At 58.4% G+C, this 16,066-nt stretch overlaps 2 protein-coding genes across 7 annotated transcripts; both read right to left on the bottom strand.

Moving 5' to 3' along the window:
- Positions 1-1,496: 1,496 nt before the first annotated feature.
- Positions 1,497-5,023, bottom strand: LPAR2 (lysophosphatidic acid receptor 2). 3 transcript variants are annotated; one of them, XM_037152837.2, is made up of 3 exons: positions 4,899-5,023; positions 3,059-3,801; positions 1,497-2,381 (listed from the first exon to the last, which is right to left on the bottom strand). In XM_037152837.2, exons 2-3 carry the CDS (start codon positions 3,789-3,791, stop codon positions 2,068-2,070), a joined length of 1,047 nt encoding a protein of 348 aa, XP_037008732.1. In that variant the 5' UTR covers positions 3,792-3,801; positions 4,899-5,023; the 3' UTR covers positions 1,497-2,067. The 3 variants fall into 3 exon arrangements, with proteins under 3 accessions (XP_037008732.1, XP_037008733.1, XP_037008731.1); XM_037152838.2 differs by lacking the exon at positions 4,899-5,023 and adding an exon at positions 4,601-4,875 and having other exon boundaries at positions 3,059-3,797; XM_037152836.2 differs by lacking the exon at positions 4,899-5,023 and adding an exon at positions 4,601-4,874.
- A 491-nt stretch (positions 5,024-5,514) lies between these two features.
- On the bottom strand, positions 5,515-14,981 carry GMIP (GEM interacting protein). 4 transcript variants are annotated; one of them, XM_037152751.2, is made up of 21 exons: positions 14,867-14,981; positions 13,862-13,946; positions 13,432-13,489; positions 13,267-13,324; positions 12,852-12,977; positions 12,705-12,769; positions 12,498-12,605; positions 11,991-12,071; positions 11,746-11,916; positions 11,524-11,661; positions 10,989-11,188; positions 10,583-10,689; positions 10,400-10,489; positions 10,061-10,138; positions 9,830-9,984; positions 9,430-9,618; positions 9,183-9,320; positions 8,886-9,082; positions 8,154-8,541; positions 6,498-6,561; positions 5,515-6,361 (listed from the first exon to the last, which is right to left on the bottom strand). In XM_037152751.2, the coding sequence occupies exons 1-21, from the start codon at positions 14,883-14,885 to the stop codon at positions 5,982-5,984; spliced, it is 2,895 nt and encodes a 964-aa protein (XP_037008646.2). In that variant the 5' UTR covers positions 14,886-14,981; the 3' UTR covers positions 5,515-5,981. The 4 variants fall into 4 exon arrangements, with proteins under 4 accessions (XP_037008646.2, XP_037008648.2, XP_037008649.2 ...); XM_037152753.2 differs by having other exon boundaries at positions 10,400-10,480; XM_037152754.2 differs by having other exon boundaries at positions 10,400-10,480; positions 10,989-11,185.
- Between the last annotated feature and the right edge of the window lie 1,085 nt (positions 14,982-16,066).

The raw sequence follows: 16,066 nt of genomic DNA, 5'->3' as shown, positions 1-16,066 counted from the left end.
AAACTTGGTAGAGAAGAGAGACCTGCAAGAGAGGGGGAAACTGGTGAGACAGAATCCCAGAGTGTGAATTAGGACCTGGAGGATGCTGATGCAAGAGCGGCCAGCTCAGAGCAGGCGAAACAGAGCTGTCTTTCGGAGGTCATAGGAATTGTTGGCTGCCTCGACCCCCGCAGTGACTTGTCTGCCCAGCGAGCCCAAAGGTCGATGGAGGCCAGTACTGCATCGTTCATGGGCGTGTGCCCAGGCACATGGTGGCAGCTGCTGGCCTGGGTCACCACCTCTGGAGATTCAGCCCCTCCTTGCTGGAGGAGCCATGCTGCCCACCTTGGACCCTGGAGAAGTACCCACACCCCAGTTCACCTCACAAAGCTGCCTTAGGGCAGGGGTTTTCCCAAAGGGAAGCCCAAGGAAGGACCTAGATGTTTTTCGTTCTTTGGCAATGTTTATATTAGTAGCTTAAGAACTGGGCCTCTTCTGGGAAGCCTGGTTTCACATTTGGCTGTTAGTCTGTGTGAACCTGAAGTAGGGACATAACCCTGTCTCCTTAGGTGGAAGCAGAGAATCCAGTTCTGGTCTGCACCATGCCCAGCAGGATATCTCTATGAGCATCTAAGACAGGGCTTATCATCAGGAGTCTCACCCATCCGAGGCCTTCAGGGGCTATGTGGTGAGGTGGGAAAAGCCAGGCTGAGCCTTGGCTGATTAGTTCAGTTGGTTGGAGCATCGTCCCAATATGCCAAGGTTGTGGGTTCAATCCCTGTTCAGGGCACATACAAGAATCAACCAATGAATGCACAGATGACTGGAACAAGAAATTGATGTTTCTCTCTCTTTCCTTTCTCTAAAGTCAATAAACAGTAAAAAAGGAAAAAACCAGGCTGAGCTGTGACCAATTCCATACTTTGTGGGAATCTGAAGCCCTTTTCCCAGGAGCCTCTCTAGTCCCTGGATGCATCTCTGTGCCCCTGCAAAACTGCGTAACCATGGGCCAGATGTCTGCCTCTCAGAACCACTGTCCTCACATGAAGTAGGTGTAAGGCTTGCAGGTGATGATTGGATATTGCACCTGAAGTGCTTATCAGTGTGCCAGGCAATGTCAGAGGAGCTTGAGAAATGGCAACACTCAAATCTGACACCCTGCTCCATGGATCCCACTACCCCTGGCCCTGGTGTGTGGTGTGCAATGGATGGACACGCCTGACTGTTAACCTGGACTAGGACGGAAGGGCCGGCATGAGAGGACTTATGTGGGTTATGAACTCCTCTGGGCTCCAGAGGATGAAGACAGGCAGTTGGCAAGAGGGAAGCAGGGGAACAAGTGGAGAAGACGGACAAGAGGGAACAGACGCAAAACTCTAAGACAGACGGAGTAACAACCAGCCAGAGACTGACGGGGAATGAGAACAGGGCTGAAGGGTCCCCGCCAGGTAAAGCTGAGGTGGACAATTCTGGGACACAGCGACAGACGGAGTTAATGATAGAAAGTGCTTTCAAAATACCAGAGGAGAAATAAAGGTTTACTTCTTAATATGCCCTCCTCGTGAACACCCTCAAGTCTAGCAGGGACAGGCAAGCCCCGAGGCTTCACGGGGCCACACACCTTTCCCAGCTCTTGCTCAGCACCCTTCAGTCTGTGCCAGACTGAAGAATCAGCTTCAGGCAGATGGTGCATCCATGATCTGTCCTTATGATTTTCAGCAGTGTGGCCTGAGAGTCCTCATCTCTCCTACCTGTAACCCACACCAGCACGCACAAAGAAGCCACAGGGTTCACCAGGGGTGTGCAGTAAAAACAAACATCCATTAAAAACCCCACAACCTGAGATGATTGAAGAGCCAGTTCCTGAACCCCACCTGACACTCTCCTGGGCACTGGAGATGACCACACACCCCCGGCCCCGAGGCAGGCACAGGTGGGTCTGTGGGGAGGCCTGGCTCTGGTGTCATCCGGACCAAGGGTCTGCCTTGAATCCTGTCCCTCAGAGTGGGTTGGTTGAACCAGGCACATCCACGAGTGGTCAGGGGTGCAACCTGGCACTTGCTGCACCCCACTGAAGTCCGAGGTTGGCTAAAGGGTGGAGTCCATCAGGGGGTGGCCATTCTTAGAAAGCATTATGCGGGTGTTGGCACCTGATTGGGTGGAGGCTGTGTAGCGGGGAGAATCGCCGGTGGACCGGCGGAGGCACAGACAGCAGAGGAGGCGGCGGAAGGTGCGGCGCATCTCTGCATCACGGCAGGAGTACACCACAGCGTTGACCAGTGAGTTGGCCTCTGCCAAGAGTAGGAAGTACTTCTCCACAGCCAGGACGTTGCAAGACTTGCAGTCCAGACCGTCCAGGAGCAGCACCACTTGGCCTGGTGTCCAGCAGACCACGAACGCTCCTGTGGGATGAAGCCCAAGGTGAGCAGGGCCAGCTCTGAACTCAGGGCTGCAGGGGTGTCCAGAGCTCGGACGACAACTGTGGTTTATGGTGCCAGAGAGGCTTGTCTTGCTGCCTTGGCAGAGTGATGGGGCAGGTGTGACAAGAAGGGACTCTTTACTCTAACTTGTTTGCCAGAAGGGACTCCTTTCCTAACTGGTACACTGTGGGCAGTGCCCTGGATGTTTCTAGGTGGATATCTGTTCTGTGGGGGAAAGCAGGTCACCGTGGGACAGGCCAGTTTCCCAGTGGGGGGAAGGCGATCATTGAGAGGAGTCACTCCTTGTTCTTATGTGTGTGGGGGGTATGTCCCAAAGGGAAGGTCTCCTGCCCCCTGCCCCACCCAGACCATCCTACATTTCAACAGCCATAGTGACCATGTTACTCCCTGCCAAAAACTCTTAAGGGCTTCCCACGGGATTCGGAACAAAATCCGACTCCCATCTGTGCCGTTCAAGGCCTGCGTGGTCCTACCTGGGGCTCTCTGTTCCTTCTGCCTGGAACTTTTTTCCCTTCCCTAGCACTCAGGTCTCTGCTCAGATATCGCCGCTTGGAGAACCTTTCCACCCGAATCATCTCCTCCCATCATGCTCTTCCACCAGATCTTGGAGGAGCTGGGGGGATCAGGGTCCCACTCACCCAGGATGATGACAACAGTCTTGACCAGGCTGAATGTGGTCTCACGGTAGCGGGGGTGGCAGCTGACATGCCCTGCCATACGCTGTACCCGCCCACGAACGTAGAAGAAAATGCGGGTGTAGACAGCCACCATGAGTAGGAAGACAAGCAGGCTGGACAGAGCCCAGACGGCCAGGTAGGAGCGGCTGAGCAGGGGGGCCATGCGTGAGCATCTGTCCAGGGCACAGAGGCAGTGCCAGGAGTGGGCGGGCAGCAGCCCCAGCCCCAGGGCAGCTACCCACACCCCCACAATGAGCATGACCACACGGCCGCGGGGCATGCGGCTGTGCAGCTGCACGGCCATCACGCTTTGGTGCCGCTCCACGGCAATAGCCAGCAATGTGGCCACCGACGCAGTCAGGCTTGTGTCCAGCAGACCCTGCCGCACAAACCAGCCCAGGAGAGACAGCTGGGCTGTGCGAGGGCCCGTGTGGAACATGAGGAAGAGGTAGGCCACACCAGCAAAGAGGTCAGCCGCAGCCAGGTTGCCGAGCAAGTAGTAAATGGGCTGGTGGAAGCGGCGGTTGGAGGCGATGGCCGCGATGATCAGCAGGTTGGTGAGCAGCACCAGCACACTGACAGTCAGCCCCAGTGCAACGACAACAACATCCTTTGGCCGCCAGTGGGAGCTCAGCTCCTTGCCACTGTGGTTGTAGAAGAAGCCGATGGTCTCATTGTAGTAGCACTGGCCCATGGTGACCTAGCTGAAGGCACAGAGGAAAAGGTCAGTGCAGGCAGGGACTGTCCAAAGGACCTAGAAAGGAACAGCACCCAGAGGACAGGGTCCCGACAGGTGGGCCAAAGCTCTCAAACTTAAATGCCTCTGGGCAAGGTGGCATTTTGGGGGACCAGGGTGCCCGAGAAAAGCAAGCTCTATGGGTTGGGGTGGAGGGATCAGCTGTTGCTTATTTACTAATAAGACTGCTATTAAGATATCTCCCAAATCAAACAACTAGTTGGGTTTCTTTTTTCTTTTCCAATTGGTTGCCTTTTGTAACTTAAAGAAACAAAACAAAACCCATCTGCCCACATGCTGCCAATTTGGGTTCAGTCTGTGTAGCCGGTGGTGGGGGCTAGGGTAGGACAAAGGGGTGCGAGCTGTGAAAGTAGGGGAGGGAAGGCCAGTTTGGTGCTGGGCTCACTGCAGACTGCAGAGCTCAGAAGTCACGTGTGCGCAGGGCGGGATCAGTGCCCGGACCCTGCAGGCTGTGGGTGCTCGGGCGTGGAGCTGACTTGGGGAGACCTGGGAAGGCAGCGAGCCAGCCCCAGACGTCGGGAGGCAGGCTTTGGGCAAGGGCGCTCCCGAAGCGCTCGGGCCATTCTGGGTGAAACGGAGGACCCTGCTGGCCTCCGCGACAAAGGGGGCAGCTGACTGGGCTTTCCGGAGCCCCAGGCTGAGGGAGAAGGTGGGTAGGGGAGAAGTGGGCAGCACTCGGCCCCCACCGCCACTTGCCGCACCCCCCCAGTACTCGCGTCCACCCGCCCCCTCCATGCCGGTCTCACCTTGGCCGCCCGTCAAGCCGCACACAGGATGGCCTCGCGGGGGGCAGGGCCGGGTCACAGGCCCATGGCCCGGCGACGCTGTAGGAAGTGGCGAGTCTGGGGGCGCTTAGCGCCGCCGTAGACGCCGCGGAAGGCGAGTCCCGCCCCCGCCGCCCTGTCCCTGCCCAGCCCTGGCGCCCCGCCCCCGCCACCTGGGGGAGCCCGGCCTCTGCGGCCCGGAGAAGCCGGAGTCTCCCGGAACCTCAGCCCCCCATTTCCTCCCCACTTCCGGCGAGACCACCACCTAGTCCCTGCAGACCTGCGCCCCTCAGTTTCGGGCCTTGAGGGCGGCCGAGTCACTCGGGGCTGGAGAGTTCCCGCGGTGACCTCCCGCTGCCCGGGCTCAGCGCCGGGTGGTCCTGGGTCCGCACCCCCACTCCCACCCAACCCCGCTCCCATGCGTCCAATCCGCCGCCGAGCTCCAGGCCACGCCCCGATCCGACTAGGCTCCCACCGCCCGGACCCCCGCCCCACCGCGGCTCCCCTAGCGAGCAGCTGCCGTGTGCCGCCGCCTCTCTTACAGGGGGACCTCCTCGGCCCGACTGACTGTCCTGCCCCGCTCAAGTTTCTGGCAATCACGCCCCTTGCCCCCAGCCCCTGGCGGCACTGCCCCGTGCCCGGCCCGGGCCTGTGTCGGCCCTGCGCTCCCAGGGCCCGTCCCTGAGAACACAGCTCCATTGTCCCGGTTATCTGCACTTTGTTCTATTTGATTATGCAGGACCAGATCAAGACGCAGGGCTCGAGGAGGGCCGGGCAGGCATGACTCAGCTCGGTGCCCGTAGGTGCTCAGGGAGAGCGGGCTTCGGTTTCCCTGCGGGGTAAAATGGGGCCAGAGGATGCTGCCCTCACCTGGCGAAGAAAGACACTCAAGGGCATAAAGACACACAGTTTATTCAGGGACCATCAGACCCCAGGCATCTCCAGATGTCCCGTCTGGGCTGTCACTCCCCCACTCCAAGAGCTGGTCACTTTGGGTCAGCTAAGGAGGCTGGTGGAGGTGGGAAAGTGGCTACAACCAAAGTAGCAAAAGGCACCCCTGTCCCAGGGGTCAGAGGATCTTAGGGGATCCCCAGGGTGGATCCCCAAGAATCCTGCGATCTATACTGAACCTGAGTATTGGCCCTGCGTGATCTCTGAACCTGAGTATTGGCCCTGCTGCTTGACAGTGACCTGTGTCTTGTAGGGGAAGCCGGGTACATTGCAATAAAAAGGGTTTCAGTACTTCCCCCAGGCCATGCCATTTTTCCTTATAGGAACTCTCCAGAACCCCCAGCATTGAACTCCTGGGAGAAGTGGGTCTATCTCCTCAGTCTTGAACCACTTGGTCAGAGTGCTGGGGTGGTCAGAGATGGTCCTCGGCTTCCTCCTCCTCAGGCTGGGGGGCCGGGCAGCAGGGGGCCTTGGGCACAGCCTCTGTGTGCAGCTTGGAGAGTAGTCGGGCTGTCTCCTGGGTAATCTCAAAATGCTTGGGCAGCGCGGTACGGCGCGGGGTGCTGTCCTCTGGGGCGGTTGCGGTTGGGCCCAGCCCCTTCCTCCGCAAGCTCCCTTGGAGCCCTGATGTGACAGGGGTCTCCTCGCACAATTTGGAAGCCACCAGGGCCAAGCTGGACAGCTGGTGGGTGACAGGTCGCACACCCCCCCTGGGATACTTCACTGGCTGGCGGCTGAAGTAGCTACGGGACTGTGTTCCTAGGAGTGAGTCCTCCGGGTCTTGGCTGGACACTGTGGAATGGGGTGGTCATTGCTGAGCACCCCCAAGTCCTCTAGATGTCCCCGCCCCCTGGGGAGTCATCTCTCAGCCAAACTGCCCTCGGCAGGGCACCTGCAGAACTCCTGGGTTACTCCCCCACACACTCACCTTCCCCTCTCTCGTCTTTCCTATCTTCGGCCACTTCTTTCGGGTCACTCTGTAGAGTCGGAACCTGTAGGGAGAAACCCAAGACCAAGACCCTAACAATGAAATCGCAGTTCTTTGAGACTCTTGGAGAACTGAGGGTTTGTTCCTGGATCTGCAAGTTCCTTTGTAGTTTTGGTGTCTGGGGAGAGATAATGCCCTTAACAGTGTACTGCTTGTCCTGCTGTGCAGGGCACCATCCTTGGTCTCCTCGGCAGGCTGTGAGGGCAGCAATGCCCTGGCTCAGCAGAGGACCAGGCCAGGTTGTAACTTAACCATCCCCACCCGGGGATGAGGTAACTCTCCTTTCCGCTCTATTCTCTGCCATATTATGCCTGCTTTTTATATTTTCACTGTTCTGCCTTTAACTAAATGCTAATAGCAGCTAGAGTTCTTTCTATGTGTCGGACACTGTCCTGAGCCCTTCCTGAGCCATTCCAGCGCGTAGAGTCCCGCCGCACACCAGCAGCCCCTTTCCCAGCCTGGGGCTGCCCTGGAGGAGGTCTGTGCTCTTGGGAATGGCAGGTACAGCAGAGAATGAGGGTCAGGGAAACCTCCCTAGGAGTCTTACGTGTAAATGGTCTTCACTAAGAGTATCTATGACTCAGGGCTGTGGGGAGGACAACAGGAAGCCTATGAAGTGCCCATGCATAGTAGGTGGCGGCCCACAGACTGCTCTTTGGTTCTTCTCCTGACCTTCTCCTCATTTGTTACAATGTGATGAGGCTGTGCCTTGAACACACCAGGCACACTCCCACCTCAGGGCCTTTGCATTGTCTATTTCCTTCGCCCGGAACACACTTCTCCTGGTCTCCACCCGGCTTATTTCTCCTTGACATCCTCCCAGTCTTTGCTCAAATCCACCTTCTCCATGAGACCTGTCCACAGCCCCCTACGGACTGCTATAAACTTTCCATCACCTCTCACCCTGGTGTCTCTGACATCCCTTACCTTTGATATGCTACCTTTTTTTTTCTCCACAATACTTGTTACCATGTAGCATCTTATAGAGCTCTGAATCATATTTCTTATTTGTTAATGGTTTCTTTCCTACAAGAATGTAGGCACCAAGAGAATAGGGTCTTTGAATATCCTGCTCACTGATGTATATGTAATGCCTAGAACAATGCTTGGTACATAGTAGGTGTTGAATAAATATTCTGCTGGAGGAATGAATGATCACCCGTGTTAGTACTTCTGAGGGCTATAGATCCTGTTGTTACTTCATTATTACCCCCCACCCACTCCATTCCTCACTTCTCTTCCTAGAATGAACACAGGGTACATAAAAAAGGAATGATGCCCTGGCTGGAGTGGCTCAGTAGACTGAGCACTGGCCTGCAAACCAAATGGTCCTCAGTTCGATTCCCGGTCAGGGTACATGCCTGGGTGGCAGGCCAGATCCCCAGTTGGGGGCGAGAGAGAGACGTCGAATAGATGTCTCTCATGCATGGATGTTTCTCTCCCTCTCTTTCTCCCTCCCTTCCCCTCTTTCTCAAAATAAAGATAAAATTTAAAAAAGAAAGAAATGAAAGAAAATTTTAAAGGGAAAGGAAGGAAGGAGAGAGAGAAGAGCAGATGGAGAGAAGACCCCCGTCCCTAGGCCCAGCAGGTTCCTACCTCAGGGGGTGCAGCCTCGCGATGCTTCTCCAGGGCACTGTGGGGCTCAGGATCCGGGCCCAGGTCTGAGGGTAGGGTTGGGGGCTGGGGATCTGGGGCAATGTATGGGGCTGGTGGCTGGGGGCTGGTTGTGAGGGGCCCAGGGACTGGGCTGGGGTCTTGAGGTGGGGGCTCAGTGACCAGGGGGAGTTCGTCCATCCCAAAGATCTGCTCATAGTTTGAGATGAGGAACTCGACAAGCTGGGCCTGGTGCCCAGAGTCCAGGAGGCAGGTAACAGGACCAGTGCCGGCTGACCCAGGACAATCCGGTGGCCGCAGCAGGGTCGGTCCGAACACAATGCCCAAGTTGTTGGCAGACATCTTATTTTCCTCAAATTGTGCAGCCACCCTGGGGATGGGGTGAGGAGAAGGGTAAGGGCACAGAGTATACAGTCATCTCTCATCAGGGAGGACCTGAAGGTCACACTAGTGTCAACCTGCCCAAGTCACGGGTCAGTGGCCCCCGTCATTGTTTGAGACCAGCAGCCACATGCCCAGCAATGGGGGTCAGTAGCAGGCGCTCAAAGTCAAGAGTCACGTATATTAAGGTTCAGAGCTCTGAAAACACATGCAAGGGTCAAAGGTCATTGCCAGGGGTCAGTGCCAAAGATCAGTAGTCACATGTCCAGGGAAGGGCTCACAGGTCCGTGTCTCAGGTCAGAAGTCAGTTTCAAGGTCAGGGACAGTGCACACCTGAACAGATGAGCCACGAGGTGCCGCAGGGTGTTGTAATTAGAGTCAGGCAGCTGCACCAAGAGGGTCTTCAGCAAGCGGATAACCTCAGGGCTAGGGCTGGGGGTCCCAGGGTCATGCTCAGGGTTTGCATGCAGGGTCTTAGCCAGAGAGATGAAGGCATCGTAGAAGTGGAAAGGGACCACGGGGTCAGTGAGCTGGGGGTGGAATGGCAGAGGCAATGTGGGTGAGGGTGGGCTGCAGGAGGTCCTTAGCCTGGGCCTGCCCAGCCCCTGCCCCTTCCCCCTGAGTACCCACCTCCTGGAGGAACCGCTTGAGGACGCTTGAGACATCATGAGGTGAGTTCCCTGACAGGTCCACCAATGCTCGCCCGTTCTCAAAAGCCTGGCACAGCCGTTCCACCCGGACCCGTGACCCGCTGACCCGATAAATGCCCTGCAGGGTAGGGTGGGAAATAAACACCTGGGTAGTAATCCAGTCATGGAGAGGGCCAGGCAATTGCTGGGGATGGTCAAATGTCAAGGGTCAAGGGTCAAGGTGGCACCTGCACACCCAAGGCGCGCTGTTCTATCTCGGCCGTGCACCTGGTGACTACAAAGGGCACCTCTTCTGGAAAGTCCCTGGGCAGCTGTAGGAAGTCGACCCCAAAGAGAGATGTCCGGGCTGGGAGCCGCCTGTGCCCACAGAGGATCAGCAGAGTCTCAAGGCAGCGCTTGTGGCAGGTCAGAAAGCACTAGGGGGGAAGTCACAGGGTCAGGGAGGTCAGCAGGAGGAGTGGAGGTTGTAAGGATCTTTGGGGAATGGGAAACTCGTGGGAAATCATCAGATCAGGGCTGGTTCCTGGGATGGGAAGGTCACAGGAATGTCAGGTCATGGAGGCGTCTGGGGTCAGGGAGGTCAGTGGGGGTTGACAGAGGGCATGGGGTCATTGGCCCGGGCCACACCTCCTCACATTCGGTCCCGCTGACCATGAAGGCCTCGCACTCTCGGCACTTGGCCGGGCCCCTCAGCCGCCGCAGCCGGTGGGTCTGGGCCGCGCTGGACAGAGTCCACTTCCGGAAGGGGCTTCCTGACCCATTCTCGAGCCCATCTCCCAGGTCTGTGGTAAAAGGAGGTCAGGGAGGCCTGGCCCATCCCCCCCACCCCAGCCCTGCTCCACCCACTCCCAGCCTCACCAGGGTCCCGCTCCTCAAAGTCATCTGAGGATTCAGTGCCTGTGGATGAGACTTTCACCAGCCGCCTCGCACTAGGGCCTGGAGTCAGAGGGTCAGAGTTCAGGGTCATAGGGTATATGGGGAGGTCCCAAGGCTAAGAAGACCTTCTTGGTTTTCAGGCCTTTCAGAGCCACCCACAGATGACCTTGGGGAAAGAGTTGGAGGTCAGGAGGGGGTCAGACAGATCAGAGGCTGAAGAAATAGGACAGGAATGTGGTTAGAGATCAAAGGTCAGAGCCTGGCCAGGACAGGAGGATGGTCAGAGGTTAGGAGTGGGTCAGGGCTGGGTCTTGGCAACACCTGGGCTGGAAGTGGGAGAGTCCAGGGATCGAGACTCACTGCCGCCGCCCACGCTGTCCACATCACTGCCTGGAGTGGGGCCTGAAGTCCCTAGGCGGGGAGGTGGGGGGAGGACGGGGGACAGGTCAATTGTTAGGATGGCCGTTGCCTAGCACCAACCCGCTGGCCCCTCACCGCACTCACCCTGCCATCCTGGGCCTGTGTCCTCCCAAGGGCCTGGCTCAGCCACGCTCTCATCCAGCCGTGGAGGCAAGGGGCCAGAGAGCTTTTTTCTTGTGTCCAGAGGGGAGCTGAGAGCACAGGTTTGAGGGCTCTGAGAACCAGGACACTGGCAGGGGTGAGAGCCCCCCGCCCCCAGCCCTGCACCTTGGATCCAATTCCAGGCCCTTGCAGGGACTGTGGCCAGCGCAGGGACTTAAAGTCCTGACCCTCCCAGGACGAGGTACCCCACTCCCAAGTGAGAGCCTCAGGCACTAACTGCAAGTACTGGGGCTCCGAGTCTCCGGCCCTGAGTTCTCAGCCCCATGGTGCCAACATCTGGCACCGCCTCCGGGGGCGCTTCTTCCCGACTCTGCTCCTAGGGGCCCACCTGTGCAAGGCAGGCGTGAACTCCTTGAAAGAGAAGGCAGGTGGTGGGGGTGGTGGGACCTCTGGCTGCAGTGTCTGCACAAACTCCTGGTAGCGTTGGCCTGGCTCGAAGGGCTCACAGCACTCAGCCAGGGCAGCAAAGGCGCGGGGACCATGTTCTGCTTGGGCCCCCCGCAGCCCGAACAGTCTCAGGGTCACCTGCTTAGCAGAGACCAAGAATGAGGAGAGGGTGGAGTCGAGGTACTGACTCTTAGAAATGCCAGCATTGTCAGGGTTGGGGGGTTGTGGGGTTGGGGGGTCGGGTCAGGCAGTGGGAAGCAGCTCAGGGCTGAGGGCAGTGGGCTGTGCGGGTGTCTGGTCAGATCCGGCAGGGTCACCCTGGGGGTAGGACCCAGAGTAGTGGGGCCTAGGCAGAGGTGCTGTCAGGGGTTGGGGGTGGGAACTGGCTGTGAGTGGAGATGGAGGAGTCCTGCGTCCTGGAGACAGTTTAGGGAGAGCAGTGGGGCAGGGCGCTCGGCTGGAGGGAAGGGTCTCACCCGCCTCATCACTTCGTCCCCCTGCAGCACCAGCTTCCGTATGTGCGACACGATCCGCTGCTTGGTGGCCTCTAAGTCCTGCTGCCTGGAGTTGGCCTCACGGATGCAGGCCTGGTACAGCGCCTCTGCCTCCTGTGCCTGGAGAAACCAGTCGGGCACGTTTGGGAGAGAGCATGGGGAGGGGGCGCCAGGGCGCTGGAGGGGCAAGGGGCAGGTCTCGACCTTGGCCTGGGCCTCCTCTCGCGAACGCCGCCTCCGCTCTTGCTGCTTTGTGGATCCCGGAGAGGCCTGCGGGGCTGGGTCCTCCAGGGATGCCTGGGAGCGCGCCCGCAGGTCCTCGCTCCGCTGCGTGTACTGGAGCTGGGCCCTCCGGAGCGCCTGCGCCGCCTCGTTCTGGGACCAGGGCAGGAGCAGTCAGCGCCCCTTCCTCTCCTCCCCCGCTTGCCCTCCCTCACCCCGGGCCTCACCATCCGCTTCTGTTCTTTCATCCACTGCTCCTTGAACTCCTTCCTCCACTTCTCAATTTCAGTCCGTTTGGCGGCCAGGGGCTGGCAATGATGGGGGATGGAAATGTCTCAGGGCCACCTGATCCTTCCATTCCCTGGGGCCATGTGCCTTTCATCCTCTGGACCCTTTTCTGGGTCTCTACTCTCCTGGGGGTGGGGAGTCTTCTCACCCAGACCCACTGTCCCCCAACCCCGTTCCAACAGAGACGTAGAGTCACTTCAGCCTTTCTGCCTCAACCCAGAGATGCCAACACTGTCTTCCTGGGAACACTCAGTGCCTCACCCTGTGCCCCACCAACAAACAAAAGCACAGTTTTGCAACTGCACAGGAAGCTGGTTTGAATCTCTGCTGTGTAACCTTGGGCAAGTTCCTCAGCATCCATGGACCTCCGCTTCCTCATTGGCACAATGGCACTGACCATAACGGTGCCTACCTGCTGGGTGGCTGTGGACACACGGCCTCCTTACCTGGTAGTAGTCTCTTTTCTGCTGGGCCACCGTCTCCACAGCCAGGGCTCCCAGGCTGAGGTCGTGCTCCAGAAACAGGGTGTAGATGTACTGCAGTGGCATGTGGCTCTGGTGTGGGGGTGTTGAAGGATGTTGAGGATCTGGGGGGGGGGTTGGGCTGGGGTTCTTGAGGGCTTGGGCCCTAGGGGGTGGTCTGGTCCTGGTTACCTGCTGGTGGATCGACACCTTGCCAGCCTCGGCAATCTTCATAATGCTTTTGGCAAACTCTAGCTCTGGGGGGAGACAGCAGGGGTCTGAGTTAGGCGGGGTATAGACGCTCTCTGAAGCCTGGGGCCTGGTGGATGGGACCCTCACCAAGGCTGGCTCTCTTCTCGGTCCAGGACAGCAGCTCCTTGGCATAGCGGCTCCAAGTCTTGGCGTACTCCAGGGCTGCATCTACACCACCCTTGTTCCGAATGAGCCGTAAGTCCAGTTCCTGCCCTGGGGCAGATGGGTGGACCTTTGACCTCTGAACCCTAAATTCCCATGGAACCCTGGCCTCACTTGAGCCTACAGACCAGACTGGTGACCTTATTCTATACCCTAAGCCTCCCCAAAATACCCTTTTACAATGACTCGCAATTCTGCACCGATTCTCCACCCAGACTGGAGGCCCCCTGAAGGCAGGGGCCCAGCTCGGCTGTGTGCACTGCAGGGCGAGCAGTCAGTGATGACTTCTTAAGGGAAGGGCTTCATTCTGCCCCCATACCCTGGCCTCAAAGTCCCTTACCTGTAAGGGGTGCAGGACCCTCCGGGGAGGTGCCACTCCAATGGCTGGTTCCACTGGTCTGAGGGGAGGGAGACAGATTCAGGAGCAAGCAGGTCAGGGGCCACCTCCTTAAAATCCCTCCTCCGGGAGGCCCCTCCTCCCTGCCCCGTTGGCTCTGCCTCTCACCTCGGTGGCTGTGGGAGTCTTGTCAGGCTCCGGGTCTCCAGCCAGCGTCTCTAGGGTCCTGGGAGGTAAGGATGTCAGGGTACCACCCTCCACCCAGCTTGTCCCACCTAGGGGTGCTGAGGTCCCAGGGTGTTATGGCAGATGGTCCTGGATATCACCTCGGTGACATATCTTGTACCTGGGACATCTAAGGGATAGGGTTTTGGGGTTTTATGGGACTCAAGACAGAATTTGATGGGTTACAGGTAACTTTGGGGTTCAGAGAGTGGGATTATAGGGATCTCAAATGTTTTCAGGGTCACAAAAGGATATATGGGGGTCCTAGGACCACTATGGGGATTTCCAGTGGATTTAGGGGGTTGAGTTTTGGGATACTCAGGTGTTTTGTAGCTCCTGGCAGGGTTTGGGGGTGGCCCGGTCTCAGACTCACACGTTCCCCAGTGAGATCTCAAGGTTGTCCAGGCTCCGGAAGATGTCACTGTATCTCTTCCTGTTCTCAGGAACTGGGGGTAACCCTGGGGGAGGGGAGTGTCACACATGGGCACACCAAAGCCCCCTCCACAGGACCTTGGCTGGTTGTTTGGAGGGTAGGGAGACAGAGAGGAAGAGGAGAGAGAGAGGAAAAGCTGTGGTTCCGTAGGGAGTGCGTGATGGAGTGAGCGTCTGAGCTGGGATGGAGGGAGCCTGGGCTGGGGCGGGTGGGGCTGACTCGGGGCAGGAAGAAGGACTCCAGCACCACCCAACACCGAGCGCAGACGCCCACCAATGCAGGGCTCAGAAGCAAAGAGACAAACACAGATGCTCCAGATGTAGTTACACTGTCCCGAGGGGAGACTGCCAACTTGACAAAGGAACCACATGGGCCTCAGGCCAGACAGATGAAAATACACGTGGGACAGACAAGCACAGAGCTGTGGCAGGAACACTGGTGGACTGGGACCGTGAGGGCCATAAAGACTGACACTCGACATGCACAGCAGAGACACAAAAGACAGCCCCAAACACAAGGGGGGCCTTGCTGCATTTCCACAACGGCCCCCTTCCAGGGGGCCCGGATCCTCACTGCCCCTCCCTGGGGTGTGGAGCAGCCGGGTGGGGGTCCTGCTGTGCTGCCGCCCTCTCCTCACTCCATCAGCAGTGGTGACACCCTGCCCCCATCACAAATATCAGAAGCAGAAGCAGCCACTTCCCCTTCCTGGGCCCCTTGGCCCAGTCATCCGGGGTGAAGACTCCAAAGGGGGAGGGGATCAGGGACTGGTGTCCTGGGCTCCTCTCATCTTGGGGGTCCCCACAGTGGAGGATCCCCGCATCCTCCCCACTCAGGAACTCCTCTCCCTGCTCTATGTACAGAGAGGGACAACCGTGGCTCCTCGGTTTAGGAAGCGGGGTATGGTTGGGGATACCCTTCTTGGATCCCGTATCCCGGACTGCCTACCCGGCTCTGCTGCGTCCATGGCCCAGGGATCCCTCGGTGGGGACTGAGACTGGGATGGGATCGTGCGCCGGCCGACAGGGCCTAGCTCAGATTTCCTGCCAGAGCAGCCACTCCTTTTCTGCGTCGCCCCGCCCCATGGCTGACCACGCCCTAAACACGCCCTTGCCCCAGGCCACGCCTCCAAGGCCCAGAAGCACAGAGCGGTGAGCAGAGGCTGTAGGGCTGGTGCACTCCAGGACCCCATCCTGGCCAGGGTTCTCCTCCCCAGCTCTTTGTGTGGACCCAAAGCCCAGCACATTCTCCCAGGAGTGACCCCAGAGTCCGTCTGTTTCCGACCCTTCCAAACACCCAGTGACAGCCTCTCTGGGATCCCTGAGCCCATCCCAGCCTGGCTGGAGACAGAGCTCCTCGTGGAGGCCTGCAGTCCTGACCAATTACAGCGGGATCCGAAGTCCCCTAACGCCTGGTGGACTCCCAGTGGCCTTCAAAAGCAAGAGCCAATCTTGAGGCCCTATTACAGTGTTAGCCATTAAGTGCCCCGGGTGCTTCTCGGGCATGGGGCAGGGTGGCATGGGGACCCTGTCCTGAACCCCCAGAGAAGCATCCTTGGCAAACCCAATCCCAGAGTGCTCCCTGCTGAGTTGCCTCAAATCGTCTCGGTGACTGGCACCTCTCTGCATTGCACATGACCACAGGACCCCGCTGCAGGCTGGGGTCTGGGGCCATTGCTCTGGAGACCTTGGCCAGTCCTGCTCAGGTGACGCTCGCAGGTGTGCACTGCTGACCTGGCCCCTTCCCAGGGGCTCCTGGGACTGCAGACAGCACTAGGCTGATGGGGGAGCCAGGCAGTGGTGGACTGCTGAGGGCGACCAGCGGGGCAGGGGTGGGGGGAGGGACGGGGACTGAGATCTCCCTAAGAAGCACTGGTGGGGAGAGGGTCTCCGGAAGTCTGGGCCTAGGTCCCCTGGCCTGTGGTTGTCACATGCGGCTTGTCTAAAGTTTAAAAAACGTGCCCATTCTTCACTCCACACAATTCCTGGCTGTAAATGAAGACTTCATGTTTGTAACTTTCTTCCTGAAGTTTTTTGCTGTTGAGAAGGCATGTCGCCAGCGGGCTACGGCTCTCGCCTCCCATGTGGCTGGCCTACTCAGACGTCCCGAGTTGCAGTGAGTGCTCTTTGAAAGGAGGGAGTGTCACTC

This window comes from Artibeus jamaicensis, unplaced genomic scaffold (genome assembly GCF_021234435.1).
Source record: "Artibeus jamaicensis isolate MK-2021 breed Jamaican fruit bat unplaced genomic scaffold, CSHL_Jam_final contig_477, whole genome shotgun sequence".
Taxonomy (NCBI): Eukaryota; Metazoa; Chordata; class Mammalia; order Chiroptera; family Phyllostomidae; genus Artibeus; species Artibeus jamaicensis.
This window is presented reverse-complemented; position numbering and strand designations above follow the sequence as displayed.

Excerpts from the sequence above, each read along its gene's own strand:
- LPAR2 (XM_037152837.2), bottom strand. The coding sequence starts at position 3,791 with ATGGGCCAGTGCTACTACAATGAGACCATCGGCTTCTTCTACAACCAC. Across the intron at positions 2,382-3,058 it reads GACTGTTGTCATCATCCTGG|GAGCGTTCGTGGTCTGCTGG; the intron begins GTGAGTGGGACC and ends TTCATCCCACAG.
- GMIP (XM_037152751.2), bottom strand. Across the intron at positions 12,978-13,266 it reads GGGTCCTGCACCCCTTACAG|GGCAGGAACTGGACTTACGG; the intron begins GTAAGGGACTTT and ends CATCTGCCCCAG. Across the intron at positions 9,321-9,429 it reads AGCGCGCCTTGGGTGTGCAG|GGCATTTATCGGGTCAGCGG; the intron begins GTGCCACCTTGA and ends CCTACCCTGCAG.